This window comes from Manis pentadactyla, chromosome 13, assembly GCF_030020395.1.
Source record: "Manis pentadactyla isolate mManPen7 chromosome 13, mManPen7.hap1, whole genome shotgun sequence".
Lineage (NCBI taxonomy): Eukaryota > Metazoa > Chordata > Mammalia > Pholidota > Manidae > Manis > Manis pentadactyla.
The window spans coordinates 47283426-47306136 of NC_080031.1; the positions used below are offsets into that span (position 1 = coordinate 47283426).

At 38.2% G+C, this 22711-nt stretch overlaps 1 protein-coding gene across 1 annotated transcript; it reads right to left on the reverse strand.

Moving 5' to 3' along the window:
* Positions 1-413: 413 nt before the first annotated feature.
* Positions 414-1361, reverse strand: LOC118908124 (olfactory receptor 2M3-like). Its single transcript, XM_036877175.2, has one exon. The coding sequence runs from the start codon at positions 1350-1352 to the stop codon at positions 414-416; it is 939 nt and encodes a 312-aa protein (XP_036733070.2). The 5' UTR covers positions 1353-1361.
* Between the last annotated feature and the right edge of the window lie 21350 nt (positions 1362-22711).

Sequence of the window (22711 nt, forward strand, 5' to 3'; positions counted from 1 at the left end):
AGAATTCTCTTTTTTGCCAACATTAAATCTATGACATGTTAAAACACATACTAATTTTAATCAGCATAATGAAACTATGGAGTATTTTGATGGGCAAATACCTATAATTTGTTAACTAGTATTATTTTTAAAAAGATATAGACTGTGTGTTTTTGTTTGCTATAATACACATCCAACAGCCATATGATGAAATTACCATAAAAATATGAAATAATTGAAAAATATGCAAACAGGTTTCAGTTTATAAATCTTACATTGTTGCCTATAAAGCAGTAAAGGTGTGTACATATTAAGTACTAAATGATATTTGTAGAATACATAAATTTAACCATAAATTTACACAAATTAATACATAAATTTAATAAAGCAAAGAATCTATTACAGAAAGCAAAGCATAAAGATTATTAAGGGATTCACTCCCCAGACTGGCCCCTCCCCAGCACCGTCCTGAATGCCCTGGCCACTTCCTTGTTGCGGAGGCTGTAGATGAGGGGATTCAGCATGGGGGTGAGGATGGTGTAGAAGGCTGACACCGTCTTGTCCTGGGTGGGGGAACGATCTGATGCGGGCCTCATGAAAATGAACATGGCAGCTCCATAGTACATTCCCACCACCACGAGGTGGGAGGAGCAGGTGGCAAAAGCTTTGCGGCGACTCTCCCCAGATCCCATGCGAATGACGGCCAGGAGAACACGAGCATAGGAGGCAGTAATGACTGCTACGGGGAAGAGAAGCATAATAACACAGCATATGAATATCATTCTTTCAAATAGCAATGTGTTAGTGCATGAAAGAGTGAGAAGGGAAGGGATATCGCAGAAAAAATGGGGTATCTCCCGGGCACCACAATAAGGGAAAGACAGCGCAACTGCAACTTCAATAATACCATCAAGAGAGCCAAGCATCCAAGAGGAAGCTGCCATGAGACCACAGATTTTCTCACTCATGAGAGCTGAGTACCGTAATGGGCAGCAAACGGCCACATAGCGGTCATAGGCCATTGCAGCCAACAGGAAACATTCGGCTCCAAGCAGGGACACATAGAAGAATATCTGGGCTCCACAGCCGGCCAGAGAGATGGACTTCCTGCCTGATAAGTAGTTGAAGGCCATCTTGGGGACAGTGGTGCAGATCAGCATGAGGTCCATGAGGGACAGCTGGCTGAGCAGGAAGTACATGGGGCTGTGGAGGTGTGTGTCCAGGTAGATGAGGAGAATCATGGCAGTGTTTCCCATGAGGGCCACTGAGAAGATACCCAGGACTAGCGAGAAGAGGAAGATGTGGGTGGGGCTGTAATCGAAGATGCCCAGCAGGATGAAGTTGGAGGTGAAGGTCTGATTCTCCCATGCCATGATGGGTATGCCCACTGTGGAGAGTACAACATGTGAGAAATGGCCAAGATTGTGTCATGGAAATATCAAGGACTTCTCGCCTAGGTAACCACTCCTACAATATTGTCTTTTGTCAGGTGTAGACTAGTAATATTGAAGCTTATTTTTAGTTTGATATGATTTTTAAATATAGAGCACATAGCTAACAGACAATAAATTTCATCATTAGAACATAGGAGGCTCCTCAAAAGGCATATAATCTAATTATATCAGACAGTCAGTTCAAGCACCAAGCAAGGATTACCCTTTCAGAAATACACTAAGAGTCATAAGAACACTCATGAATTGTTGGTCAATGAGATTTTTCATTATGATTTTCCATGGAACTTAACATATCACCCTATGACACTAAAAATATTATCAAAGAATAGAAAGAAACATGTTCTCAAGGAAATGAGAGAATTAGTCAAATGTCAGGTAAACAGAAGGCACTGAGAAATCATCAATTGTAAATCCATTACATAATTCTTATTACTAATAATGATTGTGTTGGTAATAGTCAATATGCCCATCACTCACTCCATCTCTTTAAATTAGGTACAATCATGAGACATTCTGGAATAGGCCATTTTCCTGGAGAAGCAGGCCAAAGGAAGGTGAAAGAGCGTGGTTCAAATATCTGGAACAAATTATCTTTCTGTGTGATTTTAGACAATTCCTCCAAGCTTAATTTTCTACTTCAAATTTGGGTATTTTGAAAATATCTATATTGTAGGATTCTACTCAGACTAATTGAAATCACACATTTATAATACACGAACATTACCTGGAATATAGTTTGTACCATATAAGTATTTTTAATTGATATATATTTTTCCTATTTTAACTTTAAACTATTCAAATTTATATAGAATTAATCTCTTCCATTTCATTAGTAAAACTCTTTCAGGGGATTTCTTCCTCTACACAGTAGTTTATTTTAGATTTTCTATTTTTATACCCATTTATTTTTTCTCTCTCTCTCTCATGCTGCTCTCCTCAGTGGTTCTGGCACTGGCTGGCTCCCTTTCTTTTTGTGAGGTCTTTCCCTGCTCTGAGTGCAATTTAGAGAAGCACGCCTGGTATTTTGGCTCTAGGCTTTGATCCATATGGTTCTGCCAAATTTATTCAACAGAAATTATGTTTTAAAGCATGATATTATTACGTATTGTTTTACTGTTTTGTATTAATGTCTAGGAAAAGCAATCATGTTAGCCTAATGCCACCTAAAATGCCCCTACATATTAGATTTAAAATCAATTAAACTGATGAATATGTTATTATGCAAATAAGTGTGAAAAATGTTTGAAATTAACATCACTGATTTTTCAATGCATTCAAAAGTATTTAAGCTAATGTATACATTCTTTATTGTCTAACAAAATAGGTATATGATTAAGACTTATTTCATGGTTCTAATTACTAACGACAAGTCATCTTGCCATAGTTTTATATGTGAATGAATTACATAAAATAAATGAAACAATAATGAAACAAATGTCTATGACATATAAACATTGCTGCATATTTATTTCTGTCTTCTGATATACTCAGTTTTATATTTACTAATTTTATTAGAAATGGCTTAGGCATAATATACCAATTTTATGGTATTGTCTCCAGATATTTGTACATACTTCACATGAAAGTGAAACATATATATAACAAGTATTTTGAGGGAATTCATCTGAAATGATAAAATTTTAAACATGTCTAATCCTGTGTGAGTACCACACCAATCAAAATATGGATGGTTTCCAAAGGATTTTCTCATTTCTTTTCATAATCACCCCTTAGATGTAACCTATAGTTTAATATCTGACTCTGAAGCTTGTAGTTTTCCTGTTAATGATTTCATGTAAATCGTAGGGAGTGTTGCCTTTTCTGTACACAGAAATGGGTCCCACTGTGCCCTGATCTTACCCTTTGCTTCTGCCCACTCACTGGCTCAGCTCGCCTCTGCTTTGGGACATGCCTGCAAAGCCCTGACCCCGGGTGTTTGTGCAGGCAGCCTTCCTCTTCCTCAGCCAAGTCCCTCGCTGCTCTCAGACCCTCACTTAAGTGCTTTCCACCCATGAAGCCCTCATGGCCTCTCTCTGGATATGCTGCCTGCCCAGACCTTTTTTCTTCCTCCTCAGTATTTTCCCCATCGAATACCATAGACGTTCATCTGGTTTTTTGACTGTCTCACCTCATAGGATGCCCATTCCGTGCGAGACGTTAACGAGTCACCTTCAACAGATCCGTGGTGAATCCAGCATGTTCATGATAGGAAATCCTGTGTGTTTTCTTTAGTGGTTCAGATGCCCTCCTTTCTGCTCCAGAACCCCCCACCCCCCGGCAGAGGCAATGGCTAGTTTGGGGGTTCTTTGTCACGTGTGGTCCATAATGACTGACCAAACCTTACACTGTGGCTGTGGGAGTGAACTGCTGATGTGGAGGGACAAGTGCCAAAAGGAGAACAGCTTTCCTGGGCTGCTTCCATGTGTCTACAAGCCATGGTGCCCCAGGAGGTCTGATCCGGTTGCTTCCAACAGATCTGGGGGTGACTGTTTCTGGTAAATATTTCCTTTCTGATTGCACTTCTTGCGGAAGTAGGGAAGGGAAGGACCGCGGGGCTCACATATGCAGCTTTTACAATAAAATCATGCACTTAACCTCCCTTTCAAAGCTGTGTTTTACTCCATCACCCATTCTTCCCAGGAGACTTGAAGGCACTCTGAGCCCTTGTGTGGGGAATGTCTCTACCGAGCTCCCTCTTCCATTCACATATTTGGGCTGGGACTTAGTTTTATTTATCAATCATTTCCATGTTCCCCAACTCTAATAATGTGTATGCTAATTACTTCTTACCATAATGATTGTGGAAAGCATTATTCATTGAATTCTCAGTAACCAGAAGCCTGTCTCTAAACTTTAAAATGAAGCTTTATATTTGTACCTATCATATTGCAGTGTAATATTATTTTAAATGTTTTTTAAAGACTTTAAAAAATCCTCTGTCATTCATTCTTGCACAACAGTGCATTATATGCAACCCCTGCAAAAATAAAATCTTTGGACAACAATTAAAATTAAAACTGATTATGATTTTCCATGCTTACTGACGGAAAATTTCTGCTCAGCAGAAAATTGCTGCATCATTTGAGTCAGTAAAATCATAGTCCATCTAAAAGCAATATGTACGTGATATTTGACTTCTCTCATGTGTTTGGATTGATTTCTCTCACATACTATGGTTTGAAATATAAATGCTGCTTAAGATGAATGGAAAAGTTAAAATACATCACTTCTTGAATATTTGCCACCTTTATTCTTTGCTAAGGTCAGATTTCAGCAGTTGTGCCACATCCTTGAATCATGCACAGTATCAGGTTCATCAGCCTTTTCCACCTGGACTTAAATTATATAATTAACTAGTCTTTAAATCAGGCAATTAGGAGTGCCACAGAAGCTGTGGAGCCTGCGGGACTCCACAGATTCCACAGATCAGGTGCTTCTTTGACCTGTATTTGCCTTCCTGTTTATTCTGCCTGACCAAAGCCATGTACTACTGCTGAGCCTCAGTCCTACTCACACATCTGGGGTCATCTGGGGACATGTATCTGCAACATCCGGCCTCCACACCTCCACACTAAGTGTAAGTGGAGCAGCTTTTAGAGGAACAATTTCTTAAGGGAGTGCTGTGATCAGTTAGCACTGGGCAGCCCTTATCCCCATAATTAACTTTGTAATTAGGTCTCATTTGCCACCCATGATTTTGCTCATGGTTCTGCTTCACAATGCATGTGAATCAAAACACTGGTGTATATTAGTACTATGTCTCTTCAAGGTCTGTCCACATAAGTAAAAACATCCCTTCATTCAATCCATTATCAGAATCCTCTTGACAAATAGCAATGTGAGACAGAGAACTAATCAAGACTATTGGTCCCAAAAGTTTATAGGGTTTTTATCAGTTTGAGACAGTTCTGAACTGTTATCTCTCCATAGAGCAATGCAGTGTTTAAGCACAGTGGTGAGAAAGCAGAGGCAATGCAGTCTTCTGGTTTGTCCACAGATTCTTATTCAAGCTGAGCATGAATAGAAGGATGCATGAATGTTATATTTGATTATGCCATGTTGTGTTATCTAACTTTATATCAAAATAAGTACCACAAACTCCATTTCCTTCGCTGCCGTCTCACAGAGAACTAGGATGAGCAGTGCCTCGTGGTTGTCAAGACACTTATCTCCAACCGCAGTACACTCAGGGGCCTCCAAGCATAAACAGAGCCTCAGTCTGCTGCCCTTCAGAAAGGCTCATCAACGTATTGTATGAAAAACTCACTTTATTTGCATCTGCACCCACACAATCATATTACAGATATGATTAACTTTGTTTTTCTTTCTATCCAACACACTTCTTTGGGATTTTCCCAAAGCATCATGGGATTGTATCAAGTGAAAATAAAATTCTCCAATGGCTCAAATTATTTGCAGCCTTCCATTTCTTTATTGATCTTTAGTGAGGTATTGCTGAAAATCATTCAAGCCTCTATTCCCAGACATCCATTCTCCATTTCCCAGGACAAACTCTGTCACTTTTACTTACAGGTTCCAAAGATACAGCTTATGCATCTTCTCAGGATGCTTCCCTTCCTAAGAACGTCTTTTTCTTTCACATCCATAGTCCTTTTCCTTTGTAAATCATTTTTTCCTTCCTTCAAGTTCCAACACACATGTCCCTTTCTTCACATGTCTTTATTCATCCTGTAGATGCAAACTCTGCATATAATTAACTTCTGGAAGGTGTGTGGCCTCTGCCTATATTCTATAAAATGGGTACTATTATGAACCTTCAGATGAGATAAGCCGGGGTTTGCAGTTTTGCTATACCACCAACTTCTGTGTCAGCAGGCAGGTTAATTAACCTCAGTGTGATAATTTCATCTCTCCACCACTTTTTAGAGGGTCATTATAAAAGTGTGCTATTTCTTATGATCTTCTCATCAAAGCACTTGTTTCACAGTGTATATTCATCAGATGAATAATACGTTCATTGCATATGTCTTGTCATGTTTTCTTTTTGCAGTCTTGCAGCAAGCTGTGCTTTCATTCACATGTAATTATTTTTCCAAGTATTCTTTTCCCCTTACTAGGCTGTTGGTTTCTGATTGGCAACCTATATATTTATTTTTTCATGCAGTGAGTAAACAAGGGATGCTTATACACAGGTGGAGTCCATAAAATCCCCATAAGTGACTAAAAGCACCAACAAATAGACTAGCTCCACTGGGGAGTCTTGCAAGAGTTTTTAACTAAGCATATATTACCTTGCTCTACATAATATCTTATATTTACTTAGCATCATCACAGGTATTATTGAATTCAATAGCCATATGACCCTGTATTAAATATAAGAATTTTATTCTAATTTTACAGAGAATATAGAAAGATAAGTTGCATGTCAACATGACAAACTACCTCATTTGGAGGACGTAACAAAACTTCTATTATGCAGCTTTTGAGCAGAATGTTGATCCACCTTATTGAACTCCAGGACTGAGCAATTTTGAAATACAAATTATTTCCCTCAGACTTACCTTCTAGATGTTCCTAAGAAGACACAGCTCGACTTACTAAGTAACTGAAAATGTTTAAATTTGGAGAGAAAACCAGTGCAACTCAATTTTTCAAAGTCATCTGTGATTTCAATTTGCAATCCCTCCAGGTCATCCAGTCCCTTGTCTTTAATTACAGTATGCATGTAGTCACCTACTTTTCTCCCAGGGCCTCACATAAAATTAGTTCTCTATCTTGAAAGTGTGAATTTTATTGATATTTTAGATGAAAATGCAGTTTGTTGCTTTCTAGTTTAATAATATAAATTCCTTAATTTGTTCTGCTGCATAATGACAGACAGGGAGTCGGGTTCCTCGTTTTATCATAAAATAAATAGAAATATTTCTTGGACTTTGGCCTTTATTATCTCTAAATGAACTCTGTTTAAATTCACTAATTATTTTCATACTGATGATTCAAGTGGTTTCATTCCAGGAGTCATTTGATTTGAGATTCCTATCACAGATGTTTCAACATGATTTTAATGAATTAATTTTTCTTGAAAACTTACTATTGTGGTTAGTCTTTCATGATTCTTTCTGGCTGTCTTGTCACTATCTCAAGATACTATATACTTGGGTTGATTTCCCTCCCTGGGATAATCTGATGTGCTGAGATTTTCAGACTTGTTTTCTTTCTCTTTAGTTCATACGCATGATCGGTGCATCTATATATCTTCATTCAACATTTGGCCTCCAAATTCCTGTTGCTACCAAATGCCTGCTTTCTATATTTTTTGATATTCCTTCTTCATCTCCTATTCACTACATGAATACAGTTCCAATGCTGACCATTATCTCCCATGAATCTACTATTGTTTTAATGTTGACAAGTTTCTACATCATCCTCTGTCCTGCTAATCATGTTCTCCACCTAGGAGTTATATAGGATAGAAACAATTTCCCTAGGAGGGAAATATCTGAGTTTTCAAAAATACTGCCCAATTATGTGCAAGAATGCTTCGATTATTTTACAGTCTCACTAGCTATGTAAACAAAAAGAGCATTTTATTTCACCACATTCTCAAAATCATCTGATACCGCTTGATTCTTTTTTTAAACTTTTGTGAAACTATTTTGTAAGAAATGGTTTCTCACTCTTACATTAATATGCATTTCCTTTACTGATTTGGGTAGTCATCTCACATATTTATTGGCCATTCAGATTTCAACTTCAATGAAATGCACTAAGAGTCATGAATCTATCTCTTGTGAAAGTTAAAAGGTAGGAATATAATTTCAAAAATTTCATGCAGACCTTCCAGTTTTTACAGCACCAGACCTTGGGTTGGAGTCTCTTCCTACACTGTTTCTCACCTCCATCTAATACTACTCACCAAATTTCTGTGCTTGAAATAGTCTGAAATCAATAATTGAATTAATTTGCATTGTTTTATCATCTTTTACCTCTCTTTTTTTGTTTTCTAACATATACAGTGTTTTCTAAGCTTTTAAATATTAGGGTGTAGTATTTTGAATTTTTATCAGTTTCCCGTAAGAGTCATGCCCATGTCCCTTTGCCCATGTTGATTTAAAAACTGACTTAATTGCATATCATCCCTCACAAAGCAAGAGCTGAGATTCATGATGCTAAGAGGTTTTCCTCTTTACTACCTCTCACCTCATGTTAGTTTAAGTGTTTGTTGTTTGGGGCTTTAGACACTAATATTTCTCTAAAAATCATTTTCAAATACACTTAAATTTATGATAGCACTCTAATGTCAACTTGGAAATATTATCATAAACATAAGTCTAACTTAACATAGTAAAATAGGGAAGGAAACATGAAAATAACTCATTTATGTATCTTAAATGTTAAACCCACTGTAATTTTATATACTGTTTAATAAAACATAGATGAATTTAAAGATATAAGCAAGGCTTGGAATAGTGTGTACCAAATAATGAAATACGGAAGGAAGATGGGATTGGGACTTGGTGATAAATAGATGGTTAGATGTATCTCCTCATTAACATTTACATCATTAGCCAATAGAATGAAGACAAATACAACATAATATTAATTTTTATAAGTGTAGGAAGGGATAGTAAAATACTTGTTCTAAACATTTTTGCGTTTTAGATTTCCTAACATGTTGTGTAAAATTAAAGGAATGCAAGCATTTTCAAAGATTACCTCATTTACAAAATACACTTTTTTCCAAAGGGTCCTTTTTATTCATCCTTCACTAACCAGATGCCGATCACTAAGTCTTTAACAATGTCCATACTTCTCTTGCTTCTTTTTTTGATGTTTATGCTATCTCCTTTTCCTAAACCATTTCCATTTTGCTCACCTGCTATTTTCTCACACTACCATTTTCTCTGAACTTCATTTTTTCTTTCATGTGTTGCATTAGGTACACTTTGTCTAAATTCTTGATGTGCACCATTTGGCATTAATATTTGCCTTTTGGTCTTCTAGTTTTTGCATTAGATGGTATGATATCTCCTCATAACATTACATTTTAAATATTTAAGTATTTTGCTCAATACTTAATTTCTAAATATATAACTGTATGATTTTGGTGGTATGTTGTTTCCAAAGAGGATTAAAATCCATTTTACAACTTCTCCCTTTAAAACTTGCCAGGGTTTATGATGGAATCATTAAAGTATACTCTGACTCCCAAGATTTGGTGATAAAAGGTGACATAGCTTCTGCTTCAGTTACTGGAACAGCAGTTCCTCAGAGGTTTTAGCAGTCATGTAAACAGTTTGCGTCTCCTTGGGTCACCATGTTTTAAGAATTTCTGGGCAACAGGGAGAAACCAAGATTAGGTGCTTTAGCCAAGAGCTTCAGTTTAGAGCCAGGCTGACAGCCCACACCAACTGCCAAGTATCCGAGTGAAGGCACTTCTAGGTGACCCCAGCTCCTATCCGCGGAATCCCTCCCACACTGAGCAGAGACCGACCCGATCCCCACTATGCCCCATCTGATTTCCTTAATGACAAAAAATGTCCACTGTATAATGTAAATGATCTTTTATTTGTCACACAGCAATATTAACCAGCATAGGCTTACTAATACAAGTAGGGTGATACAAAAATAAATATATAAATATATGCATTGGTAGAAGTTTAAAGGACTTGGCAGTAACCATTAATGGAAGCCTGTAGGGCCTCAGAAGCATGTCAGCAGAGGCTACAGGTGTTCAAGGAGACTGTCAATGAGGGCTTAAAGAAAGTGTTATTAAAGCTGAAGGAGGGGGGACATATCTTACATTATGGCATAGGATGTCAATACTTTGCTGCCCATGTAAAGGAAATATAGGAAATACATGTAATTATCATGATGGTGCAACAATTCTTCAAGGCAAAATATTGCCACTTGGTATTTTCTTATTGTCTATTACAAAATAAGAAAAGAGAAGTGAGCTAAAGAATAAACTGTAAAAATTTAAAGATACAAGTCTTGCTGGGTTAAGACACAAAATTGTCATTTCCAGCCTCTAAAGGTGCAAGTGATTCTTATAGTTAAGAAAAGGCACCAGATCAAATACCAAATCCAGTGTGGAATGTAAGATGCCTTATTCAGACCACCTGAAATCTAAAAGAGATATCTCTTAAAACACACAGAACATAGGCAAAAGGCTTCTAAAATCTTAAGGCCATGACACAGATTCTGTGTGGTACACAGTGAGGATCCCTACCCTGCGGGCTTTGTCACACGTAGACTCAAAGGTTTCTAGGTACCTAAAGGCTAGGCTTGAAGAGATTGATGCATCTGGTTTTCTATAATGGAGTAAAAAACTACCCAATTTACAGAAAACCCACAAAGTTTCAAAAATGATTTTTCTAGCCAGCATGAACTAAAGCAATGACAAGGAATGGCTTTACCTTTCCCAAAGACATTTTTGCCCTTTGACCTCAGCTCTTAGAACATAAGCTGCAAGCCTTTGAGGTTCCTCCCAATACATGTCTTTGGTTTTCTTAGGTCTCTGGGTCACTTACAATAGTCTATGCCAACAGTGTGATTTGGGGTGGGAATCCTGGGACTATGCAATATCTTACCTCAGGCAGAGCTGGAGACCACTTGCAGCCACATATGCACTTGGTCTCAACGGTGCTGCTGATCTCGTTAGCACTCCAGTCATCAAAGCTCAGAGAAGCTTCCATGGCTGTCGGTACTCTGATCCTGTTAGCCGCATGTCACTGCTGTGTGTGTGAGTCTGCTAGGACAGCTGGAAGCTCCTGTCTCCCCTCTGCGGACCCTGCCCTATCCACGCTTGCCACGGCTGACAGTAGCCTGCACCCCTTTTGATGTCGTAAAATGTAACTATGGGTTAGTGGTTTTCCTGAATTCCGTGAACATTTCCATCCATTGACTGAAACTGAGCATGGTTCTGGGGACTCTGAATCTTGTAGTTGGTGTCGGAAGCGAAGCTGGTTTTAAGGTCTCCTACGCTGTACAAGGAGTGGGCTTTATACAGTGAAAAGCTGCTTCCGGACTACTAGACTGCTGCAGAAATCAGGCGGAAGTCTGCTTTGTTGCAAAATCAGCTTCCTTACTCAAAGGGAAGCAATACTGCGGGGGGAACTCCTAGAGCCCAGAGTGAGACCATGAGCTCAGGTGTCCTGCCCATTGGTTCCAGCCCTGGGCAGGTTCGCTGTGGATTCAATGGGACCAAAGAAAATGACAGTAGACGTTGTTGGGGTGAAAGGGTTTGTTTCCCGGCGTGTTCTCCCGGCGGCAGGCCGAGCACTGGCCCCCCCGCCTCCATCCGGCGCACTGGGCAGAGCTCTCTCTCTACAGCGCAGTAATAGCTCATTGCCTGCAGGCGTGGAGGCCGTAGCCTACCAACAGGCCAGGTACGTCATCACGTGGTTTAAGCTCAGAGAGGCTCCTGGCTATAGGAACCCGACTTCCCCACATGAGAAGTATTTGCAGCCACCACACTGAGCACGGACCGAGGCCCGTGTGCCTGACTAGACTTCAGAATCGCCATGACCAATGCCTACTTTGTAGCATTTTTTTCCCACCATTTAGAGCAAGTGTGCTTTACCGGTGTGATCAGTGCCTCTCGCCATGGCATAGGGTGTGTGACAGGACAGGTAACCTTCTCTTTAGTTCACACGTTATCAGAATTTTTAAAAAATAACATTCAGATCAGACAACAAGCAACTTCACCTGAGATGCGTCATTTATCCCCAGATCTTGTTTATAGAACCAGATGATAAGGACTGATGAGTCTGGTATCATACCAGATTGAATTTTGTGCTTCATTTTTGGGGGCCAGGCCTTTTGAAGGCAACACGAACACATTTTGCTTTGGGGCAGGGTGCATACACGGTGTGAACTGTGGCAGATTATTTTCTAAAAAATCACTGCCAACTACATCTTGCACTCACAAATTTTCTAGAAACTTACTACTTCCCATTCAAGAAGTAAAATACATATTCCGCGGTGCTTGCATGTGGCAGGTCTCTGTTACTGCCTTAATCAACACAGTGTGAGCAGAAACGATGCTCTGTGGTGTCTGAGGCCTATTACCTGTGCATGCCCACTTTGTTCTTAGTAATACTTTATCTTAGACATTTCAACCACTCCGTAAACAGTCTAGTTTTCTGAAGCTTTCATGATGAGAAGAAATTAGTCACCTACAGTAACATTGTGGAAGAAAAAATAGGGATGATAGAGATAGAAATAGAGATAGAGATAGAGATAGAGATAGAGATAGAGATAGAGATAGAGATAGAGATAGAGATAGAGGTAGAGATGAGAGACATGACGGAGATTCCCAGGCATCCTCTCACTAAGTCAGACCCCTGTGCTTCCAGTGCAGTCACTCTGGCTACACGAGCTCCTTTGAGCTAGGTCCTCCGTGCAAGCATTCCTGGATTCCTGACTCACGGAAACTCTAAGAGGTAATAAAATATTGTTTGAAGCCACTAAGTTCAGGGTAATTGTTTCACAGCATTAAGCAACTGGAAAAGGAGCATTTTCTCTTGGACATTTCATCCATGGATGACTCACATGCAATTTTCTATTTTGCTTATTTTCTAATATTTAGCTTAATTTGGCAGCAACTATTGTATTAGTATTTCTTTTTTATTGAAGTACAGTTGATTACAATATTACATTGGCTTCAAATATAAAATATAGTGATTTGACAGTTACACACATTAAATCCTCACTCCTACTAGTGTAGTTACTGTCTATCAACACAGGAAGATGTTACGGAACCACTGATTATATTCTCCATGCTGTACTTTCATCCCCATGACTAATTCATATTGTGACTGAGATTTTGTGCCTCTTTATCCCCTTCACCTATTTTACCCACCCACCCCAACCCCCATGGAAACTACCAGGCACTTTTCAGTGTCTCTTGAGTTCTTAGTCCACTGCTGTTTTGTTCATTTTATTTTATTTTATTTTATTTTTTAGATTCCACATATAAGTGCAATTATATGGTATTTGTGTTTCTTTGCATGGCTATTTCACTGAGCATAATACCCTCTAGTCCCATCCATGTTGTTGCAAATGGTAGGATTTGTTTTCTTTTTATGGCTAATTATTCCACTATGTATATGTACCGAATCTTTATCCATTCACCTATTGATGGACACAAAACAAGTTTTAACAAATTTAAGGAGACTGGAATCACATAAGGTATGTTTTTCAAAAACAGTGCTGTGAAACTAGAAATCAGTGGTAGTAAGAAGATAAAAAAATACTCAAATTGTTGGCAATGAAACAATATACTCTTTTATAACCAACAGTAAAAAAAAACAGAAATTAACTCTGAAATCAGAAAACATCCTGAGGTAAGTGGAAAAGAAACACAGTAAACCCAAGCTCATATGATACAGTAGCAGTAGTACATAGAAGGAAGGTTGCAGTTATAAATGCCTATGTCAAAAAAAGAAAGACTTCAAATAAACAACCTAAATTTATACCTCATAGAAATAAAAAAAATCAGAATAAACTGAACCCAAAGTTAACAGTAGGAAGGAAATAACATTCAGTTGAAGCAAACAACATAGAGAACAAGCTCACATATTTTTAAATCCAGGCACTCATCTTACAAGGAGAGCATCATCATTGGCCACAGAAAGCACTGAGGTGCTGCAAAAGACAACGCATTGAAAGAATTTTGCATGGTTCATGCCACAGTTGGCTACACTTATGCTTTGAAATTGTTGATTATAGTGTGAGGGTTCAGAATATTTAAAGTGATCAGAGTGTTCACAGTGTTCACATGGCTGAGAGGCACTCAGAATCTGACATTTCCACTTTTCAGTCAGGGAGACGTACACTATCCCTAGGACTTACTGGCATTATTGTTCTCCTTTTGTTGTAAGCTTGGGGAGACAGCCCCTTCACCCACCCCACCCTGGACAGTAAATATGGCCATGTGACTTATTCAGCCAATAAAATGTGAGCAGAAATGACTGGTAGAGACAAAAACTCTCAGCATGGCTGAGAGCTGACTGGAATTTTATCTTCTCACACTTCCCAAACTCAAAATGATTTCATGCCATTTTGAAACAGAAAAAAACTCCATCATAACTCTTCTTGTTTTTAGGTGTACATCGAATGAATGCTGTATCATTTATATTGTGATCCTTCTTGATGTAAAAATGTATGTTTGAATTTTTTTCCAAATATATATTTTGTATTTTTACTGTTAACCCCTGTTTTCAAAATGTGTCCTTGGATTGCTTTGTAGTATTTTCTGTTTGTCTGCTTTGGAGTCCAAGAGTCCTTCTCCACTGTGGATGCAAAATCTTCTGGGAATGTAGGCAGAGGCTACCTTAGGATACATGTATGTTTTTGAAATATCTCATAAAACCGGTATTTTCAGGCCCAAAGTCAAGAAGTCACTTAGCTTCTGATTGCAGAGTGCTCCCACTTTTTCTACTTGCATTTTTCAGTAAAGGCTTATGAATCATATTTCAGTGTGACTCAGCCCTTATTTCCAGTCCTCAGTCAACTGTATCCATCACAGAGAACCCCACTGCTAACCCACATTTGGCAGATACTGTGAGCTAGAAACAAAACTTCATTGTATCATGCTGCTAAGACTTTGGGGGTCACCAGTAATGCAGTAAAGCCTACCAAATGATGGCTGATACTATCAACACGAGAATAAATCTTTCAGATAACCTTATCAGAAAGCAAATTAATGGTATTTTTTTAGAGTTACATCATTTTTATTAAATGGTTTGTATATTATAAAGCACTATATATACAGCAGCTATCACCACCACACAAGTTCTGTGGGGTTTAGAATTCTTATACAAATTCCATTTTATTATTATTATTATTATATTAATTCATTTTGTTATCAATAATCTACAATTACATGAAGAACATTATGTTTACTAGACTCCCCCCTTCACCAAGTCCCCCCCACAAACCCCATTACAATCACCGTCCATCAGCATAGTAAGATGCTGTAGAATCACTACTTGTCTTCTCTGTGTTGCACATCCCTCCCTATGCACCCCCCACATTATACATGCTAATTGTAAGGCCCCCTTTCTTTTTCCTCACCTTTATCCCTCCCTACCCTCCCATTCTCCCCAGTCCCTTTCCCATTGGTAACTGTTAGTCCCTTCTTGGGTTCTGTGATTCTGCTGCTGTTTTGTTCCTTCAGTTTTCCTTTGTTCTTATACTCCACATATGAGTGGAATCATTTGGTACTTGTCTTTCTCCGCCTGGCTTATTTCACTGAGCATAATACCCTCTAGCTCCATTCATGTTGTTGTGAATGGTGGTATCTGTTTTTTTTCTTATGGCTGAGTAATAAATATGCCATTGTGTATATGTACCACCTCTTCTTTATCCATTCATCTACTGATGGACATTTAGGTTGCTTCCATATTTTGGCTATTGTAAACAGTGCAGCGATAAACATAGGGGTGCATCTGTCTTTTAAAACTGGAGTGCTGCATCCTTAGGGCAAATTCCTAGAAGTGGAATTCCTGTGTCAAATGGTATGTCTATTTTGAGCTTTTTGAGGAACCTCCATACTAATTTCCACAATGGTTGAATGAATTTACATTCCCACCAGCAGTGTAGGAAGGTTCCCCTTTCTCCACAACCTCGCCAACATTTGTTGTTGTTTGTCTTTTGGATGGTGGCAATCCTTACTGGTGTGAGGTGATATCTCATTGTCGTTTTAATTTGCATTTCTCTGCTGACTAGCGATGTGGAGCACCTTTTCATGTGTCTATTGGACATCTGAATTTCTTCTTTAGAGAAGTATCTGTTCAGCTCCTCTGCCCATTTTTTAATTGGCTTAATTTGCTTTTTGTTTGTTGAGGTGTGTGAGCTCTTTATATATTTTGGATGTCAACCCTTTATTGGATCTGTCATTTATGAATATGTTCTCCCATATTGTAGGGTACCTTTTTGTTGTATTGATGGTGTCCTTTGCTGTACAGAAGCTTTTCAGCTTGATATAGTCCCACTTGCTCATTTTTGCTTTTGTTTCCCTTGCTGGGGAGATATGTTCATGAAGAAGTCGCTCATGTTTATGTCCAAGAGATTTTTGCCTATGTTTTTTTTTAAGAGTTTTATGGTTTCATGACTTACATTCAGGTCTTTGATCCATTTCAAATTTACTTTTGCATATGGGGTTAGACAGTGATCCAGTTTCAATCTCTTACATGTACCTGTCCAGTTTTGCCAGCACCATCTGTTGAAGAGACTGTAATTTCTCCATTGTATGTCCATGGCTCCTTTATCGAATATTAATTGACCATATATGTTTGGTTTAATGTCTGGAGTCTCTAACCTGGAGTCTCTGGCTCTGTTCTTGTGCCAGTACCAAATTGTCTTGATTACTGTGGCTTTATAGTAGAGCTTGAAGTTGGGGAGTAAGATTCCCCCCACTTTATTCTTCCTTCTGAGAATTGTTTTAGCTATTCGGGGTCTTTGTTGTTTCCATATGAATTTTTAAACTATTTGTTCCAGATCATTGAAGAAAGCCGTTGGTAATTTGATAGGGATTGCATCAAATATGTATATTGCTTTGGGAAGGATGGTCATTTTGACAATATTAATTCTTCCTTGCCAAGAGCATGGGATGAGTTTCCATTTGCTAGTGCCCTTTTTAATTTCTCTTAAGAGTGTCTTATAGTTTTCAGGGTATAGGTCTTTCACTTCCTCGGATAGGTTTACTCCTAGGTATTTTATTCTCTTTGATGCAGTTGTGAATGGAATTGTTTTCCTGATTTCTCTTTCTATTAATTCATTGTTAGTGTATAGGAAAGCCACAGATTTCTGTGTGTTAATTTTGAATCCTGCAACTTTGCTCTATTACGATATCAGTTCTAGTAGTTTTAGAGTGGAGTCGTTAGGGTTTTTTATGTACAATATCATGTCATCTGCAAATAGTGACAGTTTAACTTCTTCTTTACCAATCTGGATTTCTTGTACTTCTTTGTTTTGTCTAATTGCCGTGGCTAGGACCTCCAGTATTATGTTGAATAACAGTGGGGAGAGTGGGCATCCCTGTCTTGTTCCCGATCGCAGAGGAAAAGCTTTCAGCTTCTCACTGTTCAGTATGATGTTAGCTGTGGGTTTATCATATATGGCCTTTATTATGTTGAGGTACTTGCCCTCTATACCCATTTTGTTGAGACTTTTTATTATGAATGGATGTTGAATTTTGTCAAATGCTTTTTCAGCATCTATGGAGGTGATCATGTGGGTTTTTTTACTTCTTTTTGTTGATGTGGTGGATGATGTTGATGGATTTTTGAATGTTGTACCATCCTTGCATCCCTGGGATGAATCCCACTTGGTCATGTTGTATGATCCTTTTGATGTTTTTTTTAATTCAGTTCGCTAATATTTTGTTGAGTATTTTTGCATCTACGTTCATCAGGGATATTGGTCTGTAGTTTTCTTTTTTGGTGGGGCCTTTGCCTGGTTTTGGTATTAGGATGATACTGGCTTCATAGAATGAGTTTAGGAGTATTCCCTCCTCTTTTATTTTTTTGGAAAACTTTAAGGAGAATGGGTATTATATCTTCTCTGTATGTCTGATAAAATTCCGAGATAAATACATCTGGCCCAGGGTTTTTTTTCTTGGGTAGTTTTTTGATTACCACTTCAGTTTCTTTGCTGGTAATTGGTTTGTTTAGATTTTGTTTCTTCCTTGGTCAGTCTTGGAAGGTTGTATTTTTCTAGGAAGTTGTCCATTTCTTGTAGGTTTTCCAGTTTCTTAGCATATAGGTTTTCATAGTAGTCCCTAATAATTCTTTGTATTTCTGTTGGGTCTCTCGTGATGTTTCCTTTCTCATTTCTGATTCTGTTGAAGTGTGTTGATTTTTTTTCTCTTAATAAGTCTGGCTAGAGGCTTATCTATTTTGTTTATTTTCTTAAAGAACCAGCTCTTGGTTTCATTGTTTTTTTAATTGTTTTATTCTTCTCAATTTTATTTATTTCTTGTATGTTCTTTATTATGTCCCTCCTTCCGCTGCCTTTAGGCCTCATTTGTTCTTCTTTTTCCAATTTTGATAATTGTGATGTTAGACTATTCATCTGGGTTTGTTCCTCCTCCTTTAAATATGCCTGGATTGCTATATACTTTCCTCTTAAGACTGCTTTTGCTGAGTCTCACAGAAGTTGGGGCTTTGTGTTGTTGTTGTCATTTATTTCCATATATTGATGGATCTCCATTTTAATTTGGTCATTGATCCACTGACTACTTAGGAGCACGTTGTTTGGCCTCCATGTGTTTGTGAGCCTTTTTGCTTTCTTTGTACAGTTTATTTCTAGTTTTATACCTTTGTGGTCTGAAAAGTTGGTTGGTAGAATTTCAATCTTTTTTAATTTACTGAGGCTCTTTTTGTGGCCTAGTATGTGGTCTAGTCTGGAGAATGTTCCATGTGCATTTGAGAAGAATGTGTATCCTGTTGCTTTTGGGTGTAGAGTTCTATAGATGTCTTTTAGGTCCATCTGTTCTAGTGTGTTGTTCAGTGCCTCTGTGTCCTTAATTATTTTCTGTCTGGTTGATCTGTCCTTTGAAGTGAGTGGTGTGTTGAAGTCTCCTAGAACGAATGCATTGCGTTTTATTTCCTCTTTTAATTCTGTTAGTATTTGTTTCACATATACTGGTGCTCCTGTATTGGATGCGTATATATTTATAATGGTTACATCCTCTTGTTGGACTGAGTCCTTTATCATTCTGTATTGTCCTTCTTTATCTCTTGTTACTTTCTTTGTTTTGAAGTATATTTTGTCTGATACTAGTACTGCAACACCTGCTTTTTTCTCCCTGTTGTTTGCATGAAATATCTTTTTCTATCCCTTGACTTTAGTCTGTGCATGTCTTTGAGTTTGAGGTGAGTCTCTTCTACGCAGCATATAGATGGGTCTTGTTTTTTTATCCATTCAGTGACTCTATGTCTTTTGACTGGTGCATTCAGTCCATTTCTATTTAGGGTGATTATCGATAAGTATGTACATATTGGTATTGCAGACTTTAGATTTTGTGGTTACCAAAGGTTCAAGGTTAATTTCCTTACTATCTAAGAGCCTAACTTAACTCACTTAGTATGCTGTTACAAACACAATCTAAAGGTTCTTTTCTGTTTCTCCTGCTTTTTCTTCTTCCTCCATTCTTTATATTTTATGTATCATATTCTGTACTTTTTGTCTGTCCCTTGATTGACTTTGGGGATAGTTAATTTAATTTTGCATTTGCTTAGTAATTAGCTGTTCTACTTTCTTTACTGTGGTTTTATTACCTCTGGTGACAGCTATTGAACCTTAGGAATCCTTCCATCTATAGCAGTTCCTCCAAAATAGACTGTAGAGATGGTTTATGGGAGGTAAATTCTCTCAGCTTTTTCTTATCTCGAAATTGTTTAATCCCTCCTTCAAATTTAAATGATAATCTTGCTGAATAAAGTAATCTTGGTTCCAGGCCCTTCTGCTTCATGGCATTAAATACATCATGCCACTCCCTTCTGGCCTGTAAGGCTTCTCTTGAGAAGTCTGATGTTAGCCTGATGGGCTTTCCTTTGTATGTGATCTTATTTCTCTCTCTGGCTGCTTTTAATAGTCTGTCCTTATCCTTGATCCTTGCCATTTTTTTACTATTTGTCTTGGAGTTGTCTTCCTTGGGTCCCTTGTGTTGGGAGATCTATGGATCTCCATGGCCTGAGAGACTATCTCCTTCCCCAGTCTGGGGAAGTTTTCAGCAACTACCTCCTCAGAGATACTTTCTATCCCTTTCCTTTTCTCTTCTTCTTCTGGTATCTCTATAATGCAAATATTGTTCTGTTTGGATTGGTCACACAGTTCTCTCAATATTCTTTAATTCTTAGAGTTCCTTTTTCTCTCAGTGCCTCAGTGTCTTTGTATTCCTCTTGTCTAGTTTCTATTTCATTTATCGTCTTCTCCACCATATTCAACCTGCTTTCAATACCCTCCATCATGCTCTTCAGTGATTGGATTTCCGACCAGAAGTCATTCCTGAGTTCTTGGATATCTTTCTGTACCTCCATTAGCATGCTGATGATTTTTATTTTGAACTCCCTTTCAGGAAGAGTCATAACGTCCATGTCATTTAAGTCTTTCTCCAGAGTTATATTGATTTTACTCTGGACCAGTTTCCTTTGGTGTTTATGGCGCCCTTTAGTGTCCAGAAGCTGTAGTCTCTGGATCTTCTCAGCCCCTGAAGCAATGTCTGAGGTCTCATGAGAGCAGTATTTGTGCCTTGGGGGAGGAAAGAGCTGTTCCCTGTTTCCCAGCTGCTATGCTGGTCTCCACTGCCTGAACCAGTGGGCCAAGCACACAGATATAAGTTTTGTCCCAGAACAGCCAGATGGATCCCTGCTTTCCACAAGCAGTCAGAATCCCAATCTCCACAGGAACTCTGCCTGTCCCAGCTTTCAACCACATAATCAGAAGAGTATGATGAAAGCACCATGAAATGTAGGTTTGTGTTCCCAGCGCAGATCTCCGGAGCTAGGTATTCAGCAGTCCCAGGCCTTCCACTCCCTCCCTGCTCCATTTCTCTTCCTCCTGCTGCTGAGCTGGGGTGTGGGAGGGGCTCAGGTCCCACAGAGCCACAGGTCTGGTACGTTACCCCTTTTGCTGAGGTCTGCTCTTTTCTCCAGGTGTGTGCAGTCTGACGCCGTCCTCTTTGCTGTTGCTCTCTCAGGATTAGTTGTGCCAACTATATTTTCTACTTGTATCCAGTTTTAGGAGGAAGCCCCTGTCTCTCCTCTCATGCCACTGTCTTTAATCCAATCAAATTAATGGTATTTTTAATGTGGCTTTAATATATGTGAGGAGGAGCACATGATAATAAGGGAGAAGGTAAAATTTCTACATTCTTGAATAAACGTAGCAAATATTATTTGAAGCATCAGTAAATAAATGTACTCCAAGCCATTTGAACATATTTTTAACAAACATCTGTTCTGATGACATGTATAATGCATCTGTTCTTTTTTTCCATGTAAGAGAAGCTGTGTAAAATGTTTCTTATCTTCTCAAAATGATCCCATACTCCTGCCAAACCCATTTTTCTTTTCATAATATAGAACACATTTCATTCTTATTTTATGGTATTCAAAAGAATATAGATTTTTCATATTTATTTTTAAATGAATAAGTGACTGGATATTTTTATTTCTTCTTAATAGTAATATCAAATGTGACCTGTCAAAATTAATTAACATTGTTTTAATTCTAGGTTTGCAAATATTTAAAGATTGTATAAATGTAGAACAGAAGTTTAACATGAAATATTTCTCAGGAAAACTTTTTGGCTCTTTAAGACTGACATTTTAGGGAGGCCCCTTAGCTCATCAAAGCAGGAGTGGGATCTCTTTTTTTTTTTTATAATAATTATTTTTTATTGAAGGGTAGTTGACACACAGTATTACATTACATGAGTTTCAAGTGTACAACACAGTGGTAGAACATTTATATACATAATTCTAGGTTCCAGCTATCACCCTACCAGGCTGTTACAATATCTTGACTATATTCCTTATGCTATACATTACATCCCGGTTACTAATTTATTTTACCATTGGAAGTCTGTCCTTTTTTTTTTTTTTTTTGTGAGGGCATCTCTCATATTTATTGATCAAATGGTTGTTAACGACAATAAAATTCTGTATAGGGGAGTCAATGCTCAATGCACAATCATTATTCCACCCCAAGCCTAATTTTTGTCAGTCTCCAATCTTCTGAGGCATAACAAACAAGTTTTTACATGTAGAACAAATTCTTACATAATGAATAAGTTACATAGTGAACAGTACAAGGGCAGTCATCACAGAAACTTTCGGTTTTGCTCATGCATTATGAACTATAAACAGTCAGTTCAAATATGAATACTGATTTGGTTTTTATACTTGATTTATATGTGGATACCACATTTCTCTCTTTATTATTATTATTTTTAATAAAATGCTGAAGTGGTAGGTAGATACGAGATAAAGGTAGAAAACATAGTTTAGTGTTGTAAGAGAGCACATGTAGATGATCAGGTGTGTGCCTGTAGACTATGTGTTAATCCAAGCTAGACCAGGGCAATAAAACATCCACGTATGCAGAAGATTTCTCTCAGAACGGGGGGGTGAGGTTCTAAGCCTCACCTCTGTTGATCCCCAATTTCTCACCTGATGGCCCCCCTGCGACTGTGCCTGTCTTAGGTTGTTCCTCCCTTGAGGAATCTTACCCGTCTCTGGCTAACCAGTCATCTTCCGGGGCCATACAGGGAAATGTAAAGTTGGTAAGTGAGAGAGAAGCCT